The following is a 20,968-nucleotide window of genomic DNA, read 5'->3' on the forward strand; positions in this document are numbered from 1 at the left end:
TAATGGCTGTTGGTAGACTAGGGTGTTCCACATTTTGGTGGTGACATAGGAGCGAAATGGATTTAGTCCCTTGTTTGAGTCGAATCTGGGTGGAGTAAGTTGCTGGGAATTGGTATTGGAACGTCCAGTGATTTTTCTGGAACTTGCTTGGGAGGAGTTATCTCTATTAGATGGTATGCATATATGCCATCTCTGTTATGGAGTATCCCAAGACAGTGCAACAACAGCACATTACACATTGTTTTTATCATGGTAAAATAAATCTGTGGTAATGGGCAGCGTGACATGACCTTGCTCTGCCAGTGGCACAAAGCTGTCATCAGCCTTGATCTGTGACTGTCTCGTGCTGTGTCCAAGCAACACGTAGAGAAAAGTGAGCGTGTGTGTGTGTGTGTGTGTGTGTGTGTGTGTGTGTGTGCGTGTGCGTGTGCGTGCGTGCGTGCGCGCGCGCATAGTGTATTTTTCTGTCTGTCTTAGTTTTGTTCCCCCAATGTATCTATCTACCTTGACAAAGATCGAGTTCCTTATTTGGGTCTGTGATCTGTAACCTTTGGTCCACTATTTAATTGTGTAGTTCTCATTTTTACCAGCAGGCGGCACATTATCTCCTATTTTACAAGCACTCAAGCAGAAGCGTGTGTGCGCGCGTGCTGGTTTTAGATTGTTTGTATCAAATCAAACTCAGAGATGTACTCATTGTAGTTAGTTATAGGCCTATAACTTATATGGGTTTGCTAAATGTCCTCGGTACAGTCAGGCTGGAGAGGATGTTCTCTGCTAGTTGTTCATTGATTTATGAATGGTGCTGTTGCATTGGGGAATCCAAAATGCATGCCTCTGTCTCCAGACTCTCCAGTCTCCACTATAGTTTATAAATGAAACGGAGGCAGCAGGCATCCGTTTATTGGTGGGCACATTGGGCAACAAACGCAAACGGAGTTGTGAGTAGTAGCAGGCTATAGCGCTTGATGAGAAGTCTCAATCATTGTATGCACACATCAAGTTTTTGATTGATTGATTGAAGAATTTATTAACAGTTTGCAGAATTACAGTACATTTCAAGCACAAACTCAATACAAAGGCTGTTAACTGTGAGTGGACGACCCAATTAAGCATTACACTTGTTTCCAATAGGGTCCACCATGTTCAAATCATCAAAACATTTAGAGACGTACAAATAGACACTTCTATAGACAGAACAGGAATTCATCATAAAGGAGGTAAAAAGGGAAAAGAAATATATACAGTGAGGGGAAAAGAGGGGGGGGCGGGGGGGGGGATTCAGATTTTACGGGGGCCAGTTTCGAATTGCAGCCATCCGTAGGTGCCCTTTGAGAGCGGTTTTGAAGGAGTCAAGGGATTCGCATGTCTTAATGACAGTTGGTAGGGCGTTCCACATTTTGGTGGCATAGGAGCGAAAAGAATTTAGTCCCTTGTTTGTGCCGAATCTGGGTTGTACATGGTTCGTTGCACTCCCTCTGGTGTTGTGGGTGTGGACTTCGTTAACATTAAGGAAGTATCTAGACAGGTACATGGGTATCTTGGTGGTGTATCGAATCTTGTGGACCAGACCCATTGCAAGATGCTGTACTCTGTCGTCGACCCTAAGCCATTCCAGCCTGTCGAAGTGGGCAGGGGTGAGGTGGGTTCGGGGGGCTAGATCAAGTAGGAGCATGACCAGTTTGTTTTGGGAAGTCTGGAGCCTGGTTTTAAGGGCCTTTGAGGTGCTGTGGTACCAGGAGGTGCATGCATAGTCAAAGAAACCCTGTACAAGGGCTCCTGTTAAGGTCTTCAAGGTGTTTTTGTTGACCAGTGAGGAGATCCTGTAGAGGAATCTTGTTCTATGGTTGACTTTTTTGATTACGTTGGTGGCCATTTTATCACCGGAAAGATTAGCCTCCAGGATGGAACCTAGGTAGGTAATTTCATCTTTACGTGTGATAACATTGTCACCCACTCTAACCAAGAAGCCATTTGCCTTGCTGAGATTACTAATAGAGCCAAAGAGAATGGATTCAGTTTTTCCCAGGTGTAAAGATAGTTTGTTATCAGCAAGCCAGGTGCAGATTCTACCGAGTTCAGAGCTGAGGGCATTTTCAACCTGCAGTTTGTCCCTGTCCGAGACCAGCAGTGCTGAGTCATCTGCGAACAGGAACAAGTTGCAGTCACAAGCTGAAGTTTTGATTGATTGAGTCATGTCGTTTACATATATTAGGAACAGTAGAGGCCCTAGTATGCTTCCTTGTGGAACGCCACAGCTCACTGGGAGGGGGGGGGGACAGTGTTCCGTTCACTTCCACCATCTGTTCTCTCCCCTCCAGGTAGGATTGCATCCAGCTCACTGATGTGCTATCGAAACCAGTCACAGACTCAAACACGGATCCAAACCATATCAGCCGAATGTGATTTACTGTTCATGAGCCTGAGCCAGGAAATGCTGTGTAATTATTATTTAATTGATTGGGAAGAGTGAGCCCAAGGTGTTAAATTGGCTATTTTGTAAAAAAAATAAAATGTAAATAATAACCGTAATAATAATAATATAAGGATAATAATAAATAATAATTAGGATAGCCTACATGTTTTGTAGCAATAATTTGTATAGCATTCAGCTGCAGAAATATTCATTGCCGAATGATGAAGTTTATTTAATCAACTCCTTTGCATTTTTTGGGGTTGGAGCCTATTTTTCCTGATCTTTTTTGTTTGTTTGTTTTCTCTACGTTTGTATTTTTGGCTGTGTAAAAAAAAGGTGTATTTGTCGGTAATAACATTGTAATTTACTGGTAGACCTATATATAGGCCTACCCCTTGAACCATTAAAGTTCGGTTGTATTTATTTTGTTGTAGCCAGGCTACATAGTATGTGTAGGCTACACTACGCCTCTTGGGCAGCTATTATCTAGTCTGAGCCAATACACGCACGCACGCGCACGCACACACACACGCGCGCGCGCGGCCAGACAGACAGTAACCCGGCGGTGACTTAAAACAGCTCCCACGCACACACGCTTCGCTGTATGTGAAGCGTAGCAGCGTGAGTGGAGTGGACTTTACTGGACTGTCTGTCTGTGTACACAGAGGAAATCAACTGAGACATTCTTTGGTGGAATAGATTTGTTAACAAAACAAAGATACTTTGATAACCGCGAAAAGGCGTCTGCACTTTGTGTCTGCGCGGTGTTTTTTTTGTTGTCAGAATGTGCAGAAAAACAACTGGGTTTTAATAAGAGAAGAGAGAAGGAATAGGGACAAAGATGAGCTCCACTCGCTACTGGGGATGCACTCATGTCAACGTTAGCTAACTGGAATTGACGCTAACGTTAGCTTCTCCCTCCTGCGTTAACGTTACTTAAATTAATGTGATAACCCAATTAACTATTACTGTCTATAACTGCGATTAGTTCACTTATAACTATCTAACAGTCAGGTTTATTAACCAAAACGTCCGGATCCAGTTGTATCCTCAAATTGTATTGAAAGAAACTATACCTCTCTGGAAGTTCACCAGGGTAAGTAGTGTTAGTATACGTGTATAGCCTACTTGAAATGGCAGCTGTTAGCACTGTTGAACTCTTTGGAAAGGGATATGGAAATGTAAGCCTCTGCAGGGTTTCTTGTGGCATCCTTTTGACTATTAATGTGCGTATTTTTGTTTTGTGCATATAGTGTTAATTGTCAATAATTTAAATCAAACTCAAATAACACAGTAGGCCTTCATGAACAATGTGGAATGTTTCCTCTGAAAACAAACAGTAACTTTATTCACAAGAAACTTAAATAGTTTGTTAGCTACACGTTATAAACGTGTAGCTAACATTATCCCTCCATGGTGAAACATTGTGTCTGGACTGTGGGGAAAAGCAGAATCAAAACGTTTTTTCTGAAAAAAAATGTTTTGATACTTTAAACTTTAAAGTATAGTAGGCCTATATGGTTACGTCAGTTCACGATGAGTCATGTTAAGGAAACGGGAGTGTCGCGGAAATATGTAAAAACATAATTCCCCTCATGACGGGATGTGGGCCACGTGGAGTTCCTTGACTTGTTCTGTCTATTCTTATAATGCTGCATTGCTGCAGACAGTGCTGAATAAGTTAGTGACGACAACAATTAACACATCTGCCAACTTCAAGTTCACGTATAACTCGATATTCGAGTTATACGTGATATCCAAAATTCCAAATGAAAGTTTCATAAGATAAAAACAGCAGAGCCTCCTCCTCTCTAATAGCCATATTGTTTTTAAATGTTTAATCTGGTCTCATAATGTTTCATTTTCTTGTCCTTAAACCACTCCCCCTGCATTCTTTTTTTAATAGGCTACTGTTTATGACATGCATTTTGCATTAAATGTTGTCTTGTTGTGGGATAATATTTATTATAGGAGCTGAATGGCATCTGTTGAAGTTGTGAAAACTGAGAAGCGACCAGCAGTTGATTCTCAGGATGCGGACTCGAATGCCAAAAAGCCCAGGTAAGCCCACTGGATTGTTTAGAAGCCAGCTACACACATAGCATCATGTATGTTGTATGTTTCTCTTTTATTTTGTCTTGTTAAAAAAAGAATACTTGTTAATACCATTATGTGTTCTTGAGTTTCTAAATCTCACCAGTACTACATCTTCACCAACTTGACAAAAGTGGTATGATTATCTTTTTTGCGTACACTCTCATTGCATCCTTCTATAACATGCTTGAAAAAGGCTTTGTTTATCTTCATACTGTTTGGGAAGCAGAAAAGAAGGACAATAAAGCTCGCTGCCCACAGCCACTCACTCACTAACAAAAAACAGGTGCTGGGCTGAGGTCGGAATCCACAAATAAAAATAAAGTCCGCACACTGGATCATGCTCCAAAGCTTACATTTTTATTTTGGTTACTTTCACACACACCATTGGACGTGATGTTTCGAGCCTACCGGCTCTTCCTCAGTCATGGCCAATGGTGTAAAACTAACCAAAATAAAAATGTAAGCTTCGGAGCATGATCCAGTGTGCGGACTTTATTTTTCTTTAAGGGTTTGGGAACCAACATCACTGAATCTGTGCCTGCTGCCCCAAAGGAAACTGCTGCCCAGCCTGAAGACAAAGCGAGCCCCCGAGCTGGTCCTGGTGATTGGCACGGGGGTGAGCTCGGCAGTGGCCCCTCAGGTCCCTGCCCTCCGCTCCTGGAAGGGCCTGATCCAGGCCCTGCTGGACGCGGCCAACGACTTTGACCTGCTCGAGGAAGAGGAGAGCAGACGTTTCCAGAAACACCTCCAGGAGGACAAGAACTTGGTGCATGTGGCCCATGACCTTATACAGAAGCTCTCACCGGTAAGACCTTAGCTTTTGTTACTTTCACCTTTACTTTGTCAGCTCAGTGGCCTTGTGGCTCGAGTGTCCGCCCTGAGACTGGGAGGTTTGGGTTCGATCCCTGGCCTGCGGGTCATACCAGAGACCCAGTGCCCCCCTGCTTGGCACTCAGCATCAAGGGTTCGATTCGTTAGTATGTCCCTGCGCCATACTAGCGTCATGTCCAGGGGGTGTACTTGTACATCATGTTCAGGGGTGTACCTGCAGTGTTTCCCCTACCCAGAAGCTGACAGTGTGGGGGGGAGCTTTTTTTTTTGCAGTCTTTTGCTGTTATTTGCCTTTTTTGGCCTATTCGCGGACCTACTAAAAATCATACTGTGGTGGCTGGTCATGATTGTGACGTGGTGGCCCACCACACAATAATGCATATAGGGGTCGGGAAACACTGACTTGTACATCAAGCTGCCTCACGCTCCAGAAACAGGATATAGATCCTGCCCTATGGCTATGGGCCTCATGACTCTGCAAGGCTTGCTTGCTTACTTACTTACTTACTTTACCTGCTTCTCCCTCCTGCTGCTGCTGAACACACATGGTGCACATGAACACTGAAGCTTACGTTACCAGTTTGTTGTCACGTTGGGACACGTTGTTCTACCGTTGATTGGATGAGAGAAGGTATCTTGACTCTTATCTCATTAAACACTCGTTTGGCCATTGCTCATGAGTCATGCCCGATAAAAGGCTTGTTTAAAGGTGCTGATTTATATCCTTTTCATTCAGGAAAGAAATTGCTTATCTTTTTTCCTTTGCGGCAGAGCACCACCACATTTAATCACACACATTTCTTTATTTTTTAAATGTTTTTTTGTTGCTTTCGCCTATATTTTATATATCTTATGGAGGGACAGACAGTAGGCTGACAGGAAATGGGGAGAGAGATGGGGGGAAGACATGCAGTAAAGGCCGTCGGGATCGGGAGTCGAACCCGTGGCACACTGCCAGACTGGATTACCAGCCAAGGTGCCTGGACCATTGAGCCATGACACAGGCCTGGCCAATCACACACATTTCTATGGATGAAACTTGTTTAATGCAGAGAGATTCCCCTAACATCGCCCGAAAGCTTAGCGGGTGTTAAATGACCAATTCAGGTCAAGATGTTCAAATTTCACCATTACCCAAACATGTTCTGATTTGTCAACTATCCAATCATTTTACATAGCAACGTGTTCATGTAATTTTGGACATTTTCAAAACGAGATTTGAAAATATGAATGTTTCACATAGTCCAGAAGATGACTAAAAGTAAATCAAACTAGAAAAAGTGCCCTTCTGGGCACAGGTCTCCACCAGGAGGATAGGACTGTGTGAGATGTTTGGCAAAATGTTTTGGATTAATATAAACATGTTTTTGAGGCATTTTGTTCCAAAAATGTGTTTTGCAAAAATCAACCTGTTGGTGGCGCTATAACAGGCCAATGTGAAAAGGGTGGGATATATTCCTCAGCCTAGTAAGAAAATGTGTGAAAGATTTCACGTAAATTGCATGCTGTGTTCATGATTTGAGGCTTTTGTTCAAAACGGGGCAATCTTGCAAACTGTGAAAGCTAATTATAGCCAATTAGGATGGAATATGAAATATCGGACAGATCCGACTTGAGCACATGACCATAGAGATAGTGTGTAACGATTTGTGAGATTTTTGGACAGAATCTGGAGGAGTAATATCAAAAAATGTGTTTTACAAAAGTTGGCCTCCTGGTGGCGCTATAAAAGGCAGATGCGGAAAATGCAGGTCAACGGTTTGTCCTTGGCCTCTAGGGAGTGTGCATGCAACGTTTCACGCAGATCGGTGCAGTTTTAGGTAACAAATGTGAAAAGCTGCCTCATGGTGGCGCTATAACAGGCCGTTCTGGAAAATGTGGGTCAGAGGTTCATCGTTGGCATCCAGGGAGTGTGTGTGCAAAGTTTGGCATCGACCGGGTTAACGGTGCCGGAGATTAGCTGGTAACAGACGGACGGAAGGACGGACACACACACACACACACGGACACACACGGACGGAGTGCAAAACATACTCTCTCCCCATGCCTTCGGCCTGGTGGAGACAACAATAGCTTGTCCAGGTCCAAGCAGTAGAAGATAAAGACCGGTGGAGCTGCATGGTGTAAGGTCTTATAATGGATTGATGAATGACATGTCAGAAGTTATTTCCTTTTAGCCTGGCTCCTAGTGTGGGAGCATAGCCATATCCCTGAGGCACACAGTCTCCCACAGTTATTGCAGTGAATCTTGTCCACGTTTCCTGTGGTCTCTCTTGTCTTGGATGGAGGCCACTCTTGCCTGTTCAAAGGCCTCACTGCCTTGGCTAACCTGGTGCCTCCACCTTTCGTTGTTGGCAGCTTTATCCTCCCAGGTTACTACATCAATGTAGCCCCTGTCCTGAGGTTAGCCTTCAGTGTGTCTCTAAAGCGGAGAAGGGGTCTTCCCAGGTCGCACATACTGTACATATTTGGTATGGGGCTATCAGGCATATTCGGAGACATGACATACCCACCGGAGCTGGGCCTTGGCTTGATGATCAGGCTTTCGACACTGGGTAGACCACACTTCTGCAGGACCTTGAGATTCGACACCCTGTCCTGCCACTTGATGCATATTGAATGGATTAGTGACTGATTATAACCGTGGAGATTTATGCTTTAGTTTTAGAATGGGCTATTATGCTGTTCAGGGCATCAACCTACATATATTTAGGAGCAGGAAGACTGAAAGTCTCAGATGAAGTCTTAAAATGTCTTAGTGATGATGTGTTAGGGATATTAACAATTAATCGACTACCGATTCATTAGAATTTCTATTCTGCAGAGGTTACTATTCATTACCTTTTCTTAAAGTTGACAACAATTATATGAAATTAGTTTACAGAGACAATAGTTTCATTCATTTAAAACCAGTATTTAAAGGACAAATTGTTTCAGAATAAGCAGAGATGCTTATCAATCCTTTTGAAACTTGTTGTGGTGGTCGATTGATAAAGTGAAACAACTGTTGATTAATTAATTATCAATCATTTACATCCCTATTTTCTATTTTCCTTTTATCACAGTGTGTGGATGCATATAAGTGTACATTGGTTGTATGTTTTGAACTCAGATTTTAACCTATAATGACATGCCACAAAATAGGGACATTAATATGTTAACTTCATGCAGGAGCAAAGAGACAAACAGACAATCAGACCGACAGGTAAATGGTGAGAAGTAATACTTCTCACCTAATTTTTAGGGCCCTTATTGCGAGCTTGACAACATCAGACTCAGACAACCAACATCATTGTGGTGTTGCTTGCTCCTATTGTTCTGTTAGGCATGAGCGAGCTGGGATCGTGGTATACCTACTGGTAGTCTTTTTTCCTTTGTGGTGCATTTCATTCACACATTTAATGAGAGTAGCATGTTTGTATGTTTAACCCAGAATTGCAGAAAAGCCTATATGTTATACCTTTAAAACCGGGAAAGCACCTGTGTCATTTTAGATGTTGCTATGTATGTATTTTCTTCATTTTTTTCATTTATTTTAAAAGTGTTTTTCTGAAAAAGGTTAGGATTCAGAAGGAGTCAAATCGGCCTCAGGTCTAAATGGGCTAATACCCATAGCTGAGTCTGATTGATCAATGAACAGTTGTGGTATTATTATGGGGAAGGCAGGGCAGGGGCTGGGTAGCAACTACAATGCGTTCTAGATCGGCTGTTTTCGGTGTGTAACGCCCTTTCACGATCACGTATAAAACAGGCGTAGCACTATGATGTGTTGTGAGTTTGTAGATTGGATTTTTTTCATTATGGCTTTATCATCAATCGTATTACCCTTCACAATCGTGCAGACAAGAACCTGTCGCAACTCTTGGCTGTGTGAACCAGTACCATTTTGTAGCCAAGGTATTATATTCAACTGTACATTTTCTGTTGTAGAGCCTGACTGACTGATCAGTATATCGGTATATGTTGCGATATTAAAATCTGTTCTTAACAGAACAGACGCTTAGGGTAATTTACAAATTATTGTATTATTATTATTATTATTATATATTTTTTGTAATTCTATTCTGAGTGAGGTTTTCTGTTCAGTGCATTAATGTAATTTTAGATCATAACGTTTGTGTCCAGTTCGGCATTGGCCCCCAAAATACAGAATCGGCTGGACTCTAATCTTTTGCATGCTCTGCGCAGTATGGTGACACTATTCTACCCAGGCCCTGAGTCAACTAAACGGATCGCAGAATCACCTTATTGGCCACAAAATGAATAAGAGAAAAGGTGGGCTTGTGCCTCAGTCTGCACCCTGTTTGGTTATTGCGTACAGGCAGTCTAAAGAAGCACCAGGCGGGGCAGCAGGGGTGATGTAGAAGCTAGCTGTGGATAATGGCTTCCTTCCTGTGGAAAAAAGTGCATCTACTGGTCACCCAATTAGAGTAATCTCAGCAGGGAATTTTCCCTCAGCAAAGATCACCTGGGTCACCACAGACCCTGACTGCTACTCTCCACTGCTATTCATAGCAGCCTGTCTTTTCCTCTTGAATTTCTCTTTTCTCTCTCTCTCTCTCTCTGCCTCTATTACTCCCATCATGTAGGGGTGCACGATTATGAAATTATGACCGATATCCGATCTCCGATTATTTGCAGGGTCATATCTGCCGATACCGATTCTGACTGATTCCGATATTATACAGAGGACCACAATGGAAACAAGCCTAGGTCCTAGGGGTTTGGCACAAAGCATGTTAATAAAGTATTAAATCGATCAATAAATAGCCTTTTCCAAGTGTTCTGTTTTCACAACTGAATGACTACTGAATGAGATGAGTAAACAAATGTAGAAAAATAAGTTTATTTTGACTTAAGATTACTTAAGATTTTACATCATATTGATTTGGCTTTTGTTGTAGACTAGAGGTACTAGACACTTTTTATATTGAACTCATTGATGATTTTTTCCTTTAAAAAATTTAAGATGGTGAAAACCGATTAAATAATCTGAATTATTTTGAGACCGTTCCGATACGATATGGCATTTTTATGGCCGATATGGCCTATTCCGATTATGCTACCGATTAATCGTGCATCCCTACTCCCAAGCAGTGGATAGTGCACACTGAACTTAAGATCGACATAGTAAATAAAGGGATTTTATCATCCGTGTAGACACACACAGCCTATAATCACATTGCAGCGACTTTCAAGCAGCCTGCCAGCATAGCATCTCTGAAGACAATGGACTCACGTTTGCGTCTCAGTCTGGTGCCACTTAGCAGAGGGCTAGTTGCCGCTGTGTGTGAAGCCCAGTTAGAACCAAACTGAAATGGCATCACAACCTTTGGGTCACATGACTTAGGCCAACAGTACCTGACCTAGATACTGTCTGTGAAATGACTAGTTCATTCTTTAAGCCTGTGACAAAGACCCTGATTATAGTCGCCACTGCAGCTTAAGACAGCCCTGTACAGTATACTGAAATCTCCAAGGAATAAGCAACTGATCTGTGATGTTTCATGCAGTGCTGGAAATGTTTGGTTTTTGTTTAGTTACACTAACAACACCAATAATTGGACAGTGTGGGACCTCAAACAGATCTCAGATCAATAGTCCTATTCTAGGATACCTGGTGCATGTGGAGCCTGTGTCATGGATACCCGAGTCATGTGGTATGACTTTATGCAGAAAAAAGGCTACTCACTCAGACACAGAGATAATCCCATTAAAACTACCGTCTTGGTCAACTTATATTAGAGATGGCTGTGTCAACTTGTTTTTTGCAATTTCAATTACACAACGTTATTCAGGCCTAACTCTGTGTTCATTTAACTCTCTGAGTTACAGTACAGAGCTACAGACCCATAAGGGCCCATTTGGTTTATATCCTAACTAATACTATAAAATAATTGATATCTCTAGACATTCTTGTGTGACTCATTGGTTTCCTATCAAGCATATACAACTGTGCTGTTTGAATTGAAATGTAACAGTAGCAGAGATTCAAGGACACAACTTGCGGACCATCTCCAGACAGTATGGCATCATAGTATACCGACATCATAGATTGGCCTCCAAGTACTACGCACTACCCTGACAATAGGTACAATAAGTATTGCATAACTGGACAGCCATGTAGCAAAGCACAAGAGTTCTTAAAAAGTTCTATACCTTGAGTCAATGTCACTGTGGCAGGAGATATAAGGTGGCAAACTTAAAAGAGGGTCCAAGGCAGCTCTGTCCAGTAGAAGTAGAAACATCCTTTATTTCATTAATTCATTAAATATTAAAAACAAGGGTTAAAAACACGACCAATGCGTTTCGGCCTCCAATAGGAATCGTTCCCAATGGGCATCGCCTAGTATCTACAATTAGCCTGGTTTCCAGCCCATAGAAAATCTGTGTGTGCGTGTATGTGTGTTTTCACAGAGGACAGGCAACGTGCGGTCCACATTTTTCAAGGACTGTCTGTATGAGGTATTCGACGACCTGGAGTGTAAGATGGAGCATGCGGGCAAACACCTGCTGCGCTCGGTGCTTCAGCTGATGGAGAGCGGCGCGCTGGTCCTCACCACCAACTTCGACAACCTGCTGGAGATCTATGCGGCACACCAGGGCACAAAGCTGGAGTCTCTGGACCTCACCGATGAGAAGAAGGTAATGATGGTTCCACTGAACCTCTTCTGAGGTATATCATGGCATGTACTGGATGGGGTAACGAAAACAGCCCGGTACTCAATAGTCCCACACCCTATACCCCAAACCCTAACCTAACCCTAACCGCACACGGAAGCCATGGGTGAGTCTTAACCGGCCACTTATGTGTCTTAACCGGCCACGTATGCCGGACTATTGGTATGTCGGACTAACGTATGCCCCCCCCCCCCCCCCCCCCCCCCCCGCCCAACAAAACGTTTCCTAACTTTTATGGGGTGATAGTAGTGTTGATGGAGTGAGGCACTCCTCTTCTCTAGCATGGTGTCATGTCCCTCGCAGGTACTTTGACCTGAAAGACTCTTTTGTCTCTGACAGGTGGAGCCAGTTTGAAAGGTCAAAGGTCCGGCAAACACTCGACAAGCTGTTGTCAAATTGATTGAATAATATTTGCTTTAGGTTAAAAGCGGGGCTGAAAAAGAAGTATGGCATTCCCCTTAATGATTATGTTATTGAAGAATATTTGCTTTAAAGGGGAATACCACTAATTTTCAACATTTTACCATGTCATTAATATACCTTAGAGGTGTTGTGTGGAAACAATAAAAAAGTCCCCCTCATTCTGTATTTCCTAGAAAAATCATTTTCCAGTTCTAGGAAACACAGAATAGGGGGACTTTTTATTATTTCTACACAACAGCTCTAAGGTATATTAATGGAATGGAATGGAATTAATGCCCCTTTAAGTTAAAAGCAGGGCTGAAAAAACAAGCATGGTATTCCTTCTAATTTATGTTAAACACTTACACATGTTTGTCACATTATCATTCTACCAGCTGCCAGGAAATGCGAGAAGCGTACTACATACGTTGCAGCGCGACAGCTTAGCTACAGTGTCAGTAACGACACTGCAGCGGTCAAGACCCTGATGCTAGAAAGCAGAATGTGGAGGGCAGCGAGTCCCAAGTTGGTGTTGGCTAGCTAGGCCGCACTCTCGCATCGCAGCAGGTTATTTATAATCAGGGAGAGATACTGATCTCAGCACAACATAAGCTAATTGCTATACCATGCACTAATATAGGCTAATTGCTACCATACATGATAGTACATTTTGACTATAGCTGGCTACTCCCCCAGTAACTCTATTGAAACTATAGATAGATGATAGATAGACCTTTTAGTGATCCAATGACGGGAATTTATTTGTAATTTGTGCTCTCTGAGAATGAGTAAATGTATCATGGGTTGTAAATAAACAGAAGCCGAAAACATTAGTGGTGGCTGTGAGGTGCATTTGTTCTACGATGCGACTGTGGCTCAAGAGGTAGAGCAGGTCGTCCAATGATCCATGGGTCGGCGGTTCGAATCCCGGCCCCTCCTGTCTACATGTCGAAGTGTCCTTGGGCAAGACACTGAACCCCAAATTGCTCCCGATGTGCTGGTAGGTACCTTGCATGGCTTCCGCCGCAATCGGTGTATGAATGTGTGTGTGTGTGTGTGTGAATGGGTGAATGTAATGCACAATCTATGTAAAGCGCCTTGGATAAAGGCGCTATATAAATGTACCATTTCTACCAGCTGTTTTATGCATTTAACCGCCATAATTTCAGAACAAACTAACTATAGATGTTTTGGTAATTTGTGAAAGTGGCTGGTGAACCATGGTGGCTTGTAGACAAAACATGTCTTCTGTCGCGTTACAGCCTGAGCTTTCATGTTGTTTTGTGCTTTTGTTATTATAACATGATCATTTTGCATGAATAGATGGCATCTTATACTTTTGTTATAACAGGATTTTGCATGAATGGGTCCCATCATCATGATGCAATGCGCTGTTAGTGCGAAATCAGTTCTTGTCGGCATTGCTCGGCAAGCGAGCGAGTTTAAATGAGGCTTTAGCTGTTTGTCAGGGGCCTGTGACTTTGCCTCTCAGTCCTGGTATTTATGCTTTGTCTCCATCGGGGCTAATAATCCTCTCCCTGCTGTATAAATTGAGTTTACTACATGCCCAGCCAGAACAGGATTGGGTGCAATGGACTGTAAACTGTCTGTCTGTTTATTTGCGTGTGCGTGTGCGTGTGCGTGTGTGTGTGTGTGTGTGTGTGTGTGTGTGCACGTACAGGTGCTGGAGTGGGCTCAAGAGAAGCGGCCGTTGAGTGTTCTCCATATCCACGGCGTTTACACCAACCCCAGTGGCATCGTGCTGCACCCTGCTGGTTATCAGAATGTGCTGAGGAACACAGAGGTCATGGTGAGCATTTGAGGGCGATAGCGGTTTCGGATGTTATCGGACGATTTAATAGCCGTCATCAGCCCTTATCAAGACCATGCAATGTAGCCAGTATGTACATTTCCTACATAATGACATTATTGTCAGCCATTGTCCGACGTTGTGTTGTCCAACTACTAAACCTATTACTAAAGCTAATGCTAACCCTATCCTCAGTCTTACGTAAGTAAACATAAAGTGAAGTTGTTGTATAGTGCAGTTTCACGATATTTCACTTCCGCGTTTCCTAGTCGCCTACTCGCGGTAGGCAGTATGGAGGAAATGTCCATATTGCTCCATTGCATGGTCTGAAGGAGCATATTGGGGATTTTCGGTTAATAACATCCGATTAACAAGCCTGATTTATACTTTGTTGTACGATGTATAAACTGTAAATTACAAACATGGATGTACTGTATGTGTGTGTATCATCTTGTATTCTTGTGTGGCATTTTGTAATGTGTTTAAAGTATTACTATTACGTCGCCACACGTCCTAGGGGTCCCAATCGACGTGTACATCCGACGTCCTCACACGTCTTAGCGCATCCTCAATGATACGGTGCGAGATAAGAATATTCTGAATTCTTTCCTTTTTTTTTATTTGTCAGTTCGCCTTTCGGCTACCGTATGCTACACTCTAGGCAATTGTTAGCTTACCATTGACATAGCCGTTAGCGCGGCGGAAAGAATGACTGAAATTAAATTAAATTAAATTATTACTATATTTACCCAGGGTATCTGGGCTAAGCTCAATAATGGGTTAAACCTAATTTCCTGTCATTCAGCGTGAGATCCAGAAGCTTTACGAGACCAAGTCGTTTGTGTTCCTGGGCTGCGGACGCACCGTGGACGACACCACGTTCCAGGCCCTGTTCCTGGAGGCCGTCAAGCACAAGTCGGACCTGGAGCACTTCATGCTGGTGCGGCGCGAAGACATCGGCGAGTTCAAGAAGCTGCGCGACAACATGCTGGACAAGGGCATCAAGGTCATCTCATACGGTGACGAGTACGGCGACCTGCCCGAGTACTTTGAGCGACTGGCCAACGAGATCTGCAACCGAGACGTGACCACCACCAATGGCTGGGGTAAGGAAAAGATGTGTTTGGGGGGTGGGGGTGGGGGGGTGTTGTAGGGGGACATTTTAACTCAGTCACCGCCAACATTGCCATCTAGTGGCTGAAAAGGAACTCACAGATTGCCACCCGTTCACTTCAATGTTAGACCGTTTTAGTTTGAAAGCCGTTTCACACGGAAACTGCGAGTCAGGAAGTGAAAAACCGTGAGTGTTATTTAATTCACCCAAAACATACATTTTGTAACCGAGGATCATTTCGTTTAGAGAAATGAGCCGCAAATCAAGCTTGTTTTGGTCCAAAACGAAGAATCCGTGATATTATGAATCTAAAAACGGCGCACCCATAGACAGGATAAGCCAGCGGAAACTTCATTTCCGTTTTCTATTTTTTTTTTCATCGCACCGCAACTGTGAACCATAATCAATTGATATTAAAAAAGGTGTGAAAAGGTGATCTCGGCGATGTGGGCGTTTGGACCAGAAGGCGTCAAAAGGCAATCTTGGTGCTGAGTTAACGGAATAAACATGAGTTTGTGGATGTGTTTCATTTTTGTGTGACAGCATGGACAGCTCCTGTATAGTTAACGTCATGCTGGCAGCCTGGCACACAGGATCGCCTAAATGAAACAGACTGTGTTATTTGACCTTTATCGGCATTTACTTATCAAAACGGTGTGTGCCATCTATGAAAAGGGCCATTAGGCCATTATTAATATACTCTCATGATGATTTGCAGATGCAGGACTGATAATGATAATTGATAATGGCGTTTTCTTTCTACACCCCACAGGGTCTCCCTCACAAAACGGAGCAGCGGAGCAGCAGAACGGTTTTAACACACAGAAAAGCCTCCTTCAAGGTTAGGATTGATTGCTTCCGTTTGGTGTGCGAGTGAGTGCCTTATTATACAAGAGGCATCCCCACAATACCAGTATGAATAAAATAAAAAAGCACTTAGACCTGTTCTCTTCCATGCATGCTTGTAGAGATAAGAATTCATACCTACAGTATACCCCAGGCTTCTCATTATAGAAAGACCCGTTGGACTCCCCTTCATACTGTATGCATTGCACACTGACTTAACCCATTTTGGGTGGGAACCCCTTTTGGTGTAAGCATTATGTTATGCTTTAGCTATTGAAAAATAGCAGATCTACAAGCTCATAGCGCGCCACCGAGTGGCGCGCTATGAGCTTGTAGGTCTGCTATTTTTGAAAAATCGACTGACATAGAAACATAGCGTTTTCAGAAAACTGTCAGTGTTTGAGTGGTGCAACCACTCCAACGAACAGCAATGTCCGTGTTTGTGTGTGACTATGTGACCAGTACCAATGAGTACCAAAAGTGGCGCTGTTGTGCCAGAAACGGAGAGAGAGAGATAGTGCTGCATGTTGCCTGCTAATGAGAGAGAGAGAGAGAGAGAGAGAGAGAGAGAGAGAGAGAGAGAGAGAGAGAGAGAGAGAGAGAGAGAGAGAGAGAGAGAGACACACAAAATGGGTTATTGCATGCATGGCAGCCGGTCGTTGAGTTTCAGCTGATGATTGCTCCTTGTTTCACACGTGTTCACGATCCCTTCCTTCTCTCTTTGCCCCAGACCTCCATTGTTGACAGGTACTACACTACTACACACGCTCGGGATGATCAGTGTCAGTCATTTTCCCCTCACAGCTCCTTCAGTAGAGAGTAATCTACTCCCACTACTACTACTGCTACTCAGGTCTGATTACATTTGCTGGACCAGAAGAGACCTTTTACACTGTCCTTGTTGCTTCCGTCATTTGATTTACTGTATTAGTTACAAAGGGAAGGGAAGGGAAGGGTGTACCAGTGGAAATAACCATCAGTGTACTATATGTAGTACCAACAACAACCCAAATGTGTGGAGTGTGGATATTGCAGAGGGTAATGTAGAATGACAGATGTTTGGAAATGTTATGAAAAAAGGAATTCTCAGCTCTTAAACACCCCCTCTTTTCTCACTCACACACACACACACACACACACACACACACACACACACACACACACACACACACACACACACACACACACACACACACACACACACACACACAGTACTGTATTCATTTCCAAATACCTGAATCTCTGCAATATTAATATTAAAGAGGGCATAGGGCTGGGTGCAATAACCGCAATACAGCGGTTGTGTATGGCATACCGCGGTATCGTGTTCATAATCGTGATTATACATTTTTTATTTACATTTTTATCCCACGATTTTGTAACCCATTTTTCACCTGGTGCCAGGGCAATGGAAAAAAAGACATTTAGAAGGGGCTAAGGATGAAATATAATATTATGTCATCTGTTGTAAAATTACATAACTACTGTGCTCTTAAAGCTGCTATAAGCAATAATATATCAAAATTTGAATTACCTTTTTTTTTGGTATTCAGACAGCCAGCAATAGGTAGAACGCTCCCCAATTTTTTTTTGTCTCTGTGACACATCTAGGAGACGCAATCTGCATTCAAAGATGTTCCTAGAAGCTTTGTCATTGGTCGGAAAAAAACAGGTCTTAATGACTAACCAATCAGGAAGCAGACAGGCAAATCGACTAATGACAAAGCTTCTAGGAAAATATTTGAATGCAGATTGCGGCCACTAGATGTGTCACAGAGACTAAAAAATTGTTGGGTGCGTTCTACCCATTGCTGGCTGTCTGAATACCAAAACAAATAAAAATAAAAAGGTCATTAAAATGTTGACATATTATTGCTTATAGCAGCTTTAAGTCTATCAATTTAAATTGGGGACTATGTGCTTCGTTGAGAGGCGGTTTCTTGGTTTAGAGTTCCTAGTAAATTATTGGGGAATTTACAAACCTTCATTTCTATATTCTGCACCTCTCCAAGACTATGTGCACATTTGACATGCTGTGTGCTCAACTGAAAATAGATCTGTCTAGAATGTATGAGTCTCTCTGATGCTAAACTTGAAACAAGTAAACTTGATTTGCACACAGCTGTGTGAGGTAGGGGGAACTTGTACCAGTCATGGTTAATGGTTCCATGGGTATGCAAACACATGTGCATTGGTCATCCTCAAATGTAAGTTCAACAGAGCAGTATTCAGCTGATGAGAGGCTGCGTGTCTGTTGTGATGTCTTAGCCACTCCTGGGGCCTCATTCATAAACCTTTTTATTGGATTTATGCTTAAAGTTTGTCTTAAGATAATTTCTTTAAGCCTGATTTACAGAAAATACTAAAAAAGTTGCATAGTCACTATATTATTAAGACATGCTATTTTACGTATATAAATGTAGCACATGGGTAAAAGTGCTTATTCAGTTTGAACCATGGAAAACAAAGTCAACTGCACCTGTAACGCCAGGGGAAATTAAATTAGCACACAAAGACATTTTATGTGTGCCTGCTTGTTGGCTGTTAACCAAAAACCCAAATGGGACAGTTCTAATGTCAAGATTGGAATAACCTGGGTCACAGTGGGAAAGATGTGGCCACGAGACAGCTGGGATACCCAAACGGTCACAGAGTTCTCTGGAAGGTCCCTGTTGCAGCGAGGAATGCCAGAGTTGATTACAGCGCATCAGCACATAAATCTAACAATAATTCTGTGGAAATAAATAAATGGCCACTCATCAGCATGATAGCAAAAACATAATTCCTATCTCTGAAAACGTGTTCTTTTAAATTGATGTCTTCCAACAATGCAGGAACAGGCCATGTTGAGTTAATGTTTGCAAATTTTGACACATAATTTATAGCATGTCTTTAATTTAGAACACTTGTTTGTTGTCTGGGTCTTTAACTGAATAGATGCCATGCTATACCAAAAGATCATAAAGGGAGCACAGTCAGCACACACACAGCCCTCTGTATTTTGGACCTGGGGTATGTCCGCTGTCGTGCCAACAGTACACATGACATGGACGTAGACATACAAACATTTCCCATGTCTAAAGTCTTATGAAAACGTGCTTTATCGCTTATCGGTTTGTGCGTGAAGTAGTTACTGAATGTGAAATTTGATCTCAAGACCCATTTTATGAACGAGGCCCCTGTGCTGACCATAATAGCGAATTTGTTATACTGTTCGTAAACATTTTGTATTTTTAATACTTGTGTTTTTGTGACATCTGTTTTAGGTATTTATAAGTGCTATTTTCGAAATAAAGCTTTTGGTATTCCATGTGTGGTTAGATGATTGCAGAGCAAAGAAAAGCACAGTCATTGTTTTTAGGCTACACACAGGCATCCTCATGAGCAACATGAAAAAATAAAAAACACAACTTTACCAACTGTTACAGCATATAGCAGCTTTATTTAGAAATTGTTTTTTTTTATTTTTTACATTCTCATAAATTAGGACAAATTCTCTATAGAGCTCTTGATTTCTCTGTTATTGCACTACCGCAAATTAAAAACGGGCAAAAGACGACTTCTTACAAATGGAAAGTAAATTCAAATGGGATAAATAAATTACAGGCCCAAAGAATTTCAAAAGAAAGCTTGGCCTTTTTAAAATCTATGAAATAATGTACAAAGTAAGTTCGCCTTTTCACCTGTCCTCAACTGTAAATAGGATTAAAGGATATGTTTTAATAGTGTGATTTGGATCAGGTAGAGAGGCCTTCATACAACTGTCCATAAAGAGCTTCTGTACATGGCCTCGTTCATGTGCCCTTAGTCTACCTTAAAGGGGCATTCCACTCATTTTACTATGTCATTAATATACCATAGAGCTGTTGTGTGGAAATAATAAAAAAAGTCCCCCCATTGTGTTTCCTAGAACTGTAATTATGAAAGAAATCATTAACATGGTGAAACACATCTTGATGACATCAAGATGTGTTACCATGTTAATGATCTTTTTCAGACCTCCAGTTCTAGGAAACACAGAATGGGGGACTTTTGTATTATTTCCACACAACAGCTCTAAGGTATATTAATGACATAGTAAAATGTTAAATGAGTGGAATGCCCCTTTAATGAGAGGAAGACAATATTCATTGCTTCTTTGACACTCATCAGCAGCATGCACTTTATCCAGATTTTCCCATAGAACACTAAATCCGGGTGATTTTCACCCGGACAATTATATGTTTGTAATTGTTGTCTGAGGTTGGTGGGTCTTTCAGTACCTTCACGATGCTCAGTGACATCATAGAAGGTCACCATATCCCTGTTTTTTTCTACAGGCAGGTGTTTGGGTGAATTTGACCCAGGGATAATGATAGAGACAAATGCCATACACCCACAATGGTCTTTTTTCCCCCCCACTGGCCCATTCTCACATGTCCCATGGATGGGTGGACCAAAGGAGAAGTTCCCAGCTCCATTACATTTTTAGGAATATCTTTAAAATAATACCCACATTTTTCACCAAGTTTGCCCCCCTATGATAGGGCTCCCCCATGATATCTATTTTTTGTGAAGTCATGGTGAAATATAGCATTAAAGAAGAGTACCTCAAGTTGCCCTGTTTTGCTGTACTTCAATAGACAGTGGCCTTGTGGTTAGAGTGTCCACCCTGAAACTGGGAGGTCAGGGTTCGATCCCCCGGCCGGGTCATACCAAAGACTGTAAAAAAGGGACCCAATGCCTCCCTGCTTGGCACTCAGCATCAATGGATTGGATTGGGGGGTCAAAT

The 20,968-nt window shown here is 42.3% G+C and overlaps 1 protein-coding gene across 4 annotated transcripts; it reads left to right on the forward strand.

Annotated features, from left to right (window-relative positions):
- The first annotated feature begins 3,030 nt into the window (after positions 1-3,030).
- fam118b (family with sequence similarity 118 member B) lies at positions 3,031-19,507 on the forward strand. Of its 4 annotated transcripts, none has more exons than XM_079514847.1 (8): positions 3,031-3,512; positions 4,388-4,477; positions 5,021-5,318; positions 11,762-11,989; positions 14,109-14,237; positions 15,043-15,343; positions 16,124-16,192; positions 16,928-19,507. In XM_079514847.1, exons 2-8 carry the CDS (start codon positions 4,395-4,397, stop codon positions 16,939-16,941), a joined length of 1,122 nt encoding a protein of 373 aa, XP_079370973.1. In that variant the 5' UTR covers positions 3,031-3,512; positions 4,388-4,394; the 3' UTR covers positions 16,942-19,507. The 4 variants fall into 4 exon arrangements, with proteins under 4 accessions (XP_079370973.1, XP_079370974.1, XP_079370972.1 ...); XM_079514848.1 differs by having other exon boundaries at positions 5,066-5,318; positions 16,928-17,400; XM_079514846.1 differs by having other exon boundaries at positions 4,391-4,477; positions 16,928-17,400.
- Positions 19,508-20,968: the final 1,461 nt, after the last annotated feature.

Source organism: Electrona antarctica, assembly GCF_951216825.1.
Source record: "Electrona antarctica genome assembly, chromosome: 11".
Lineage (NCBI taxonomy): Eukaryota > Metazoa > Chordata > Actinopteri > Myctophiformes > Myctophidae > Electrona > Electrona antarctica.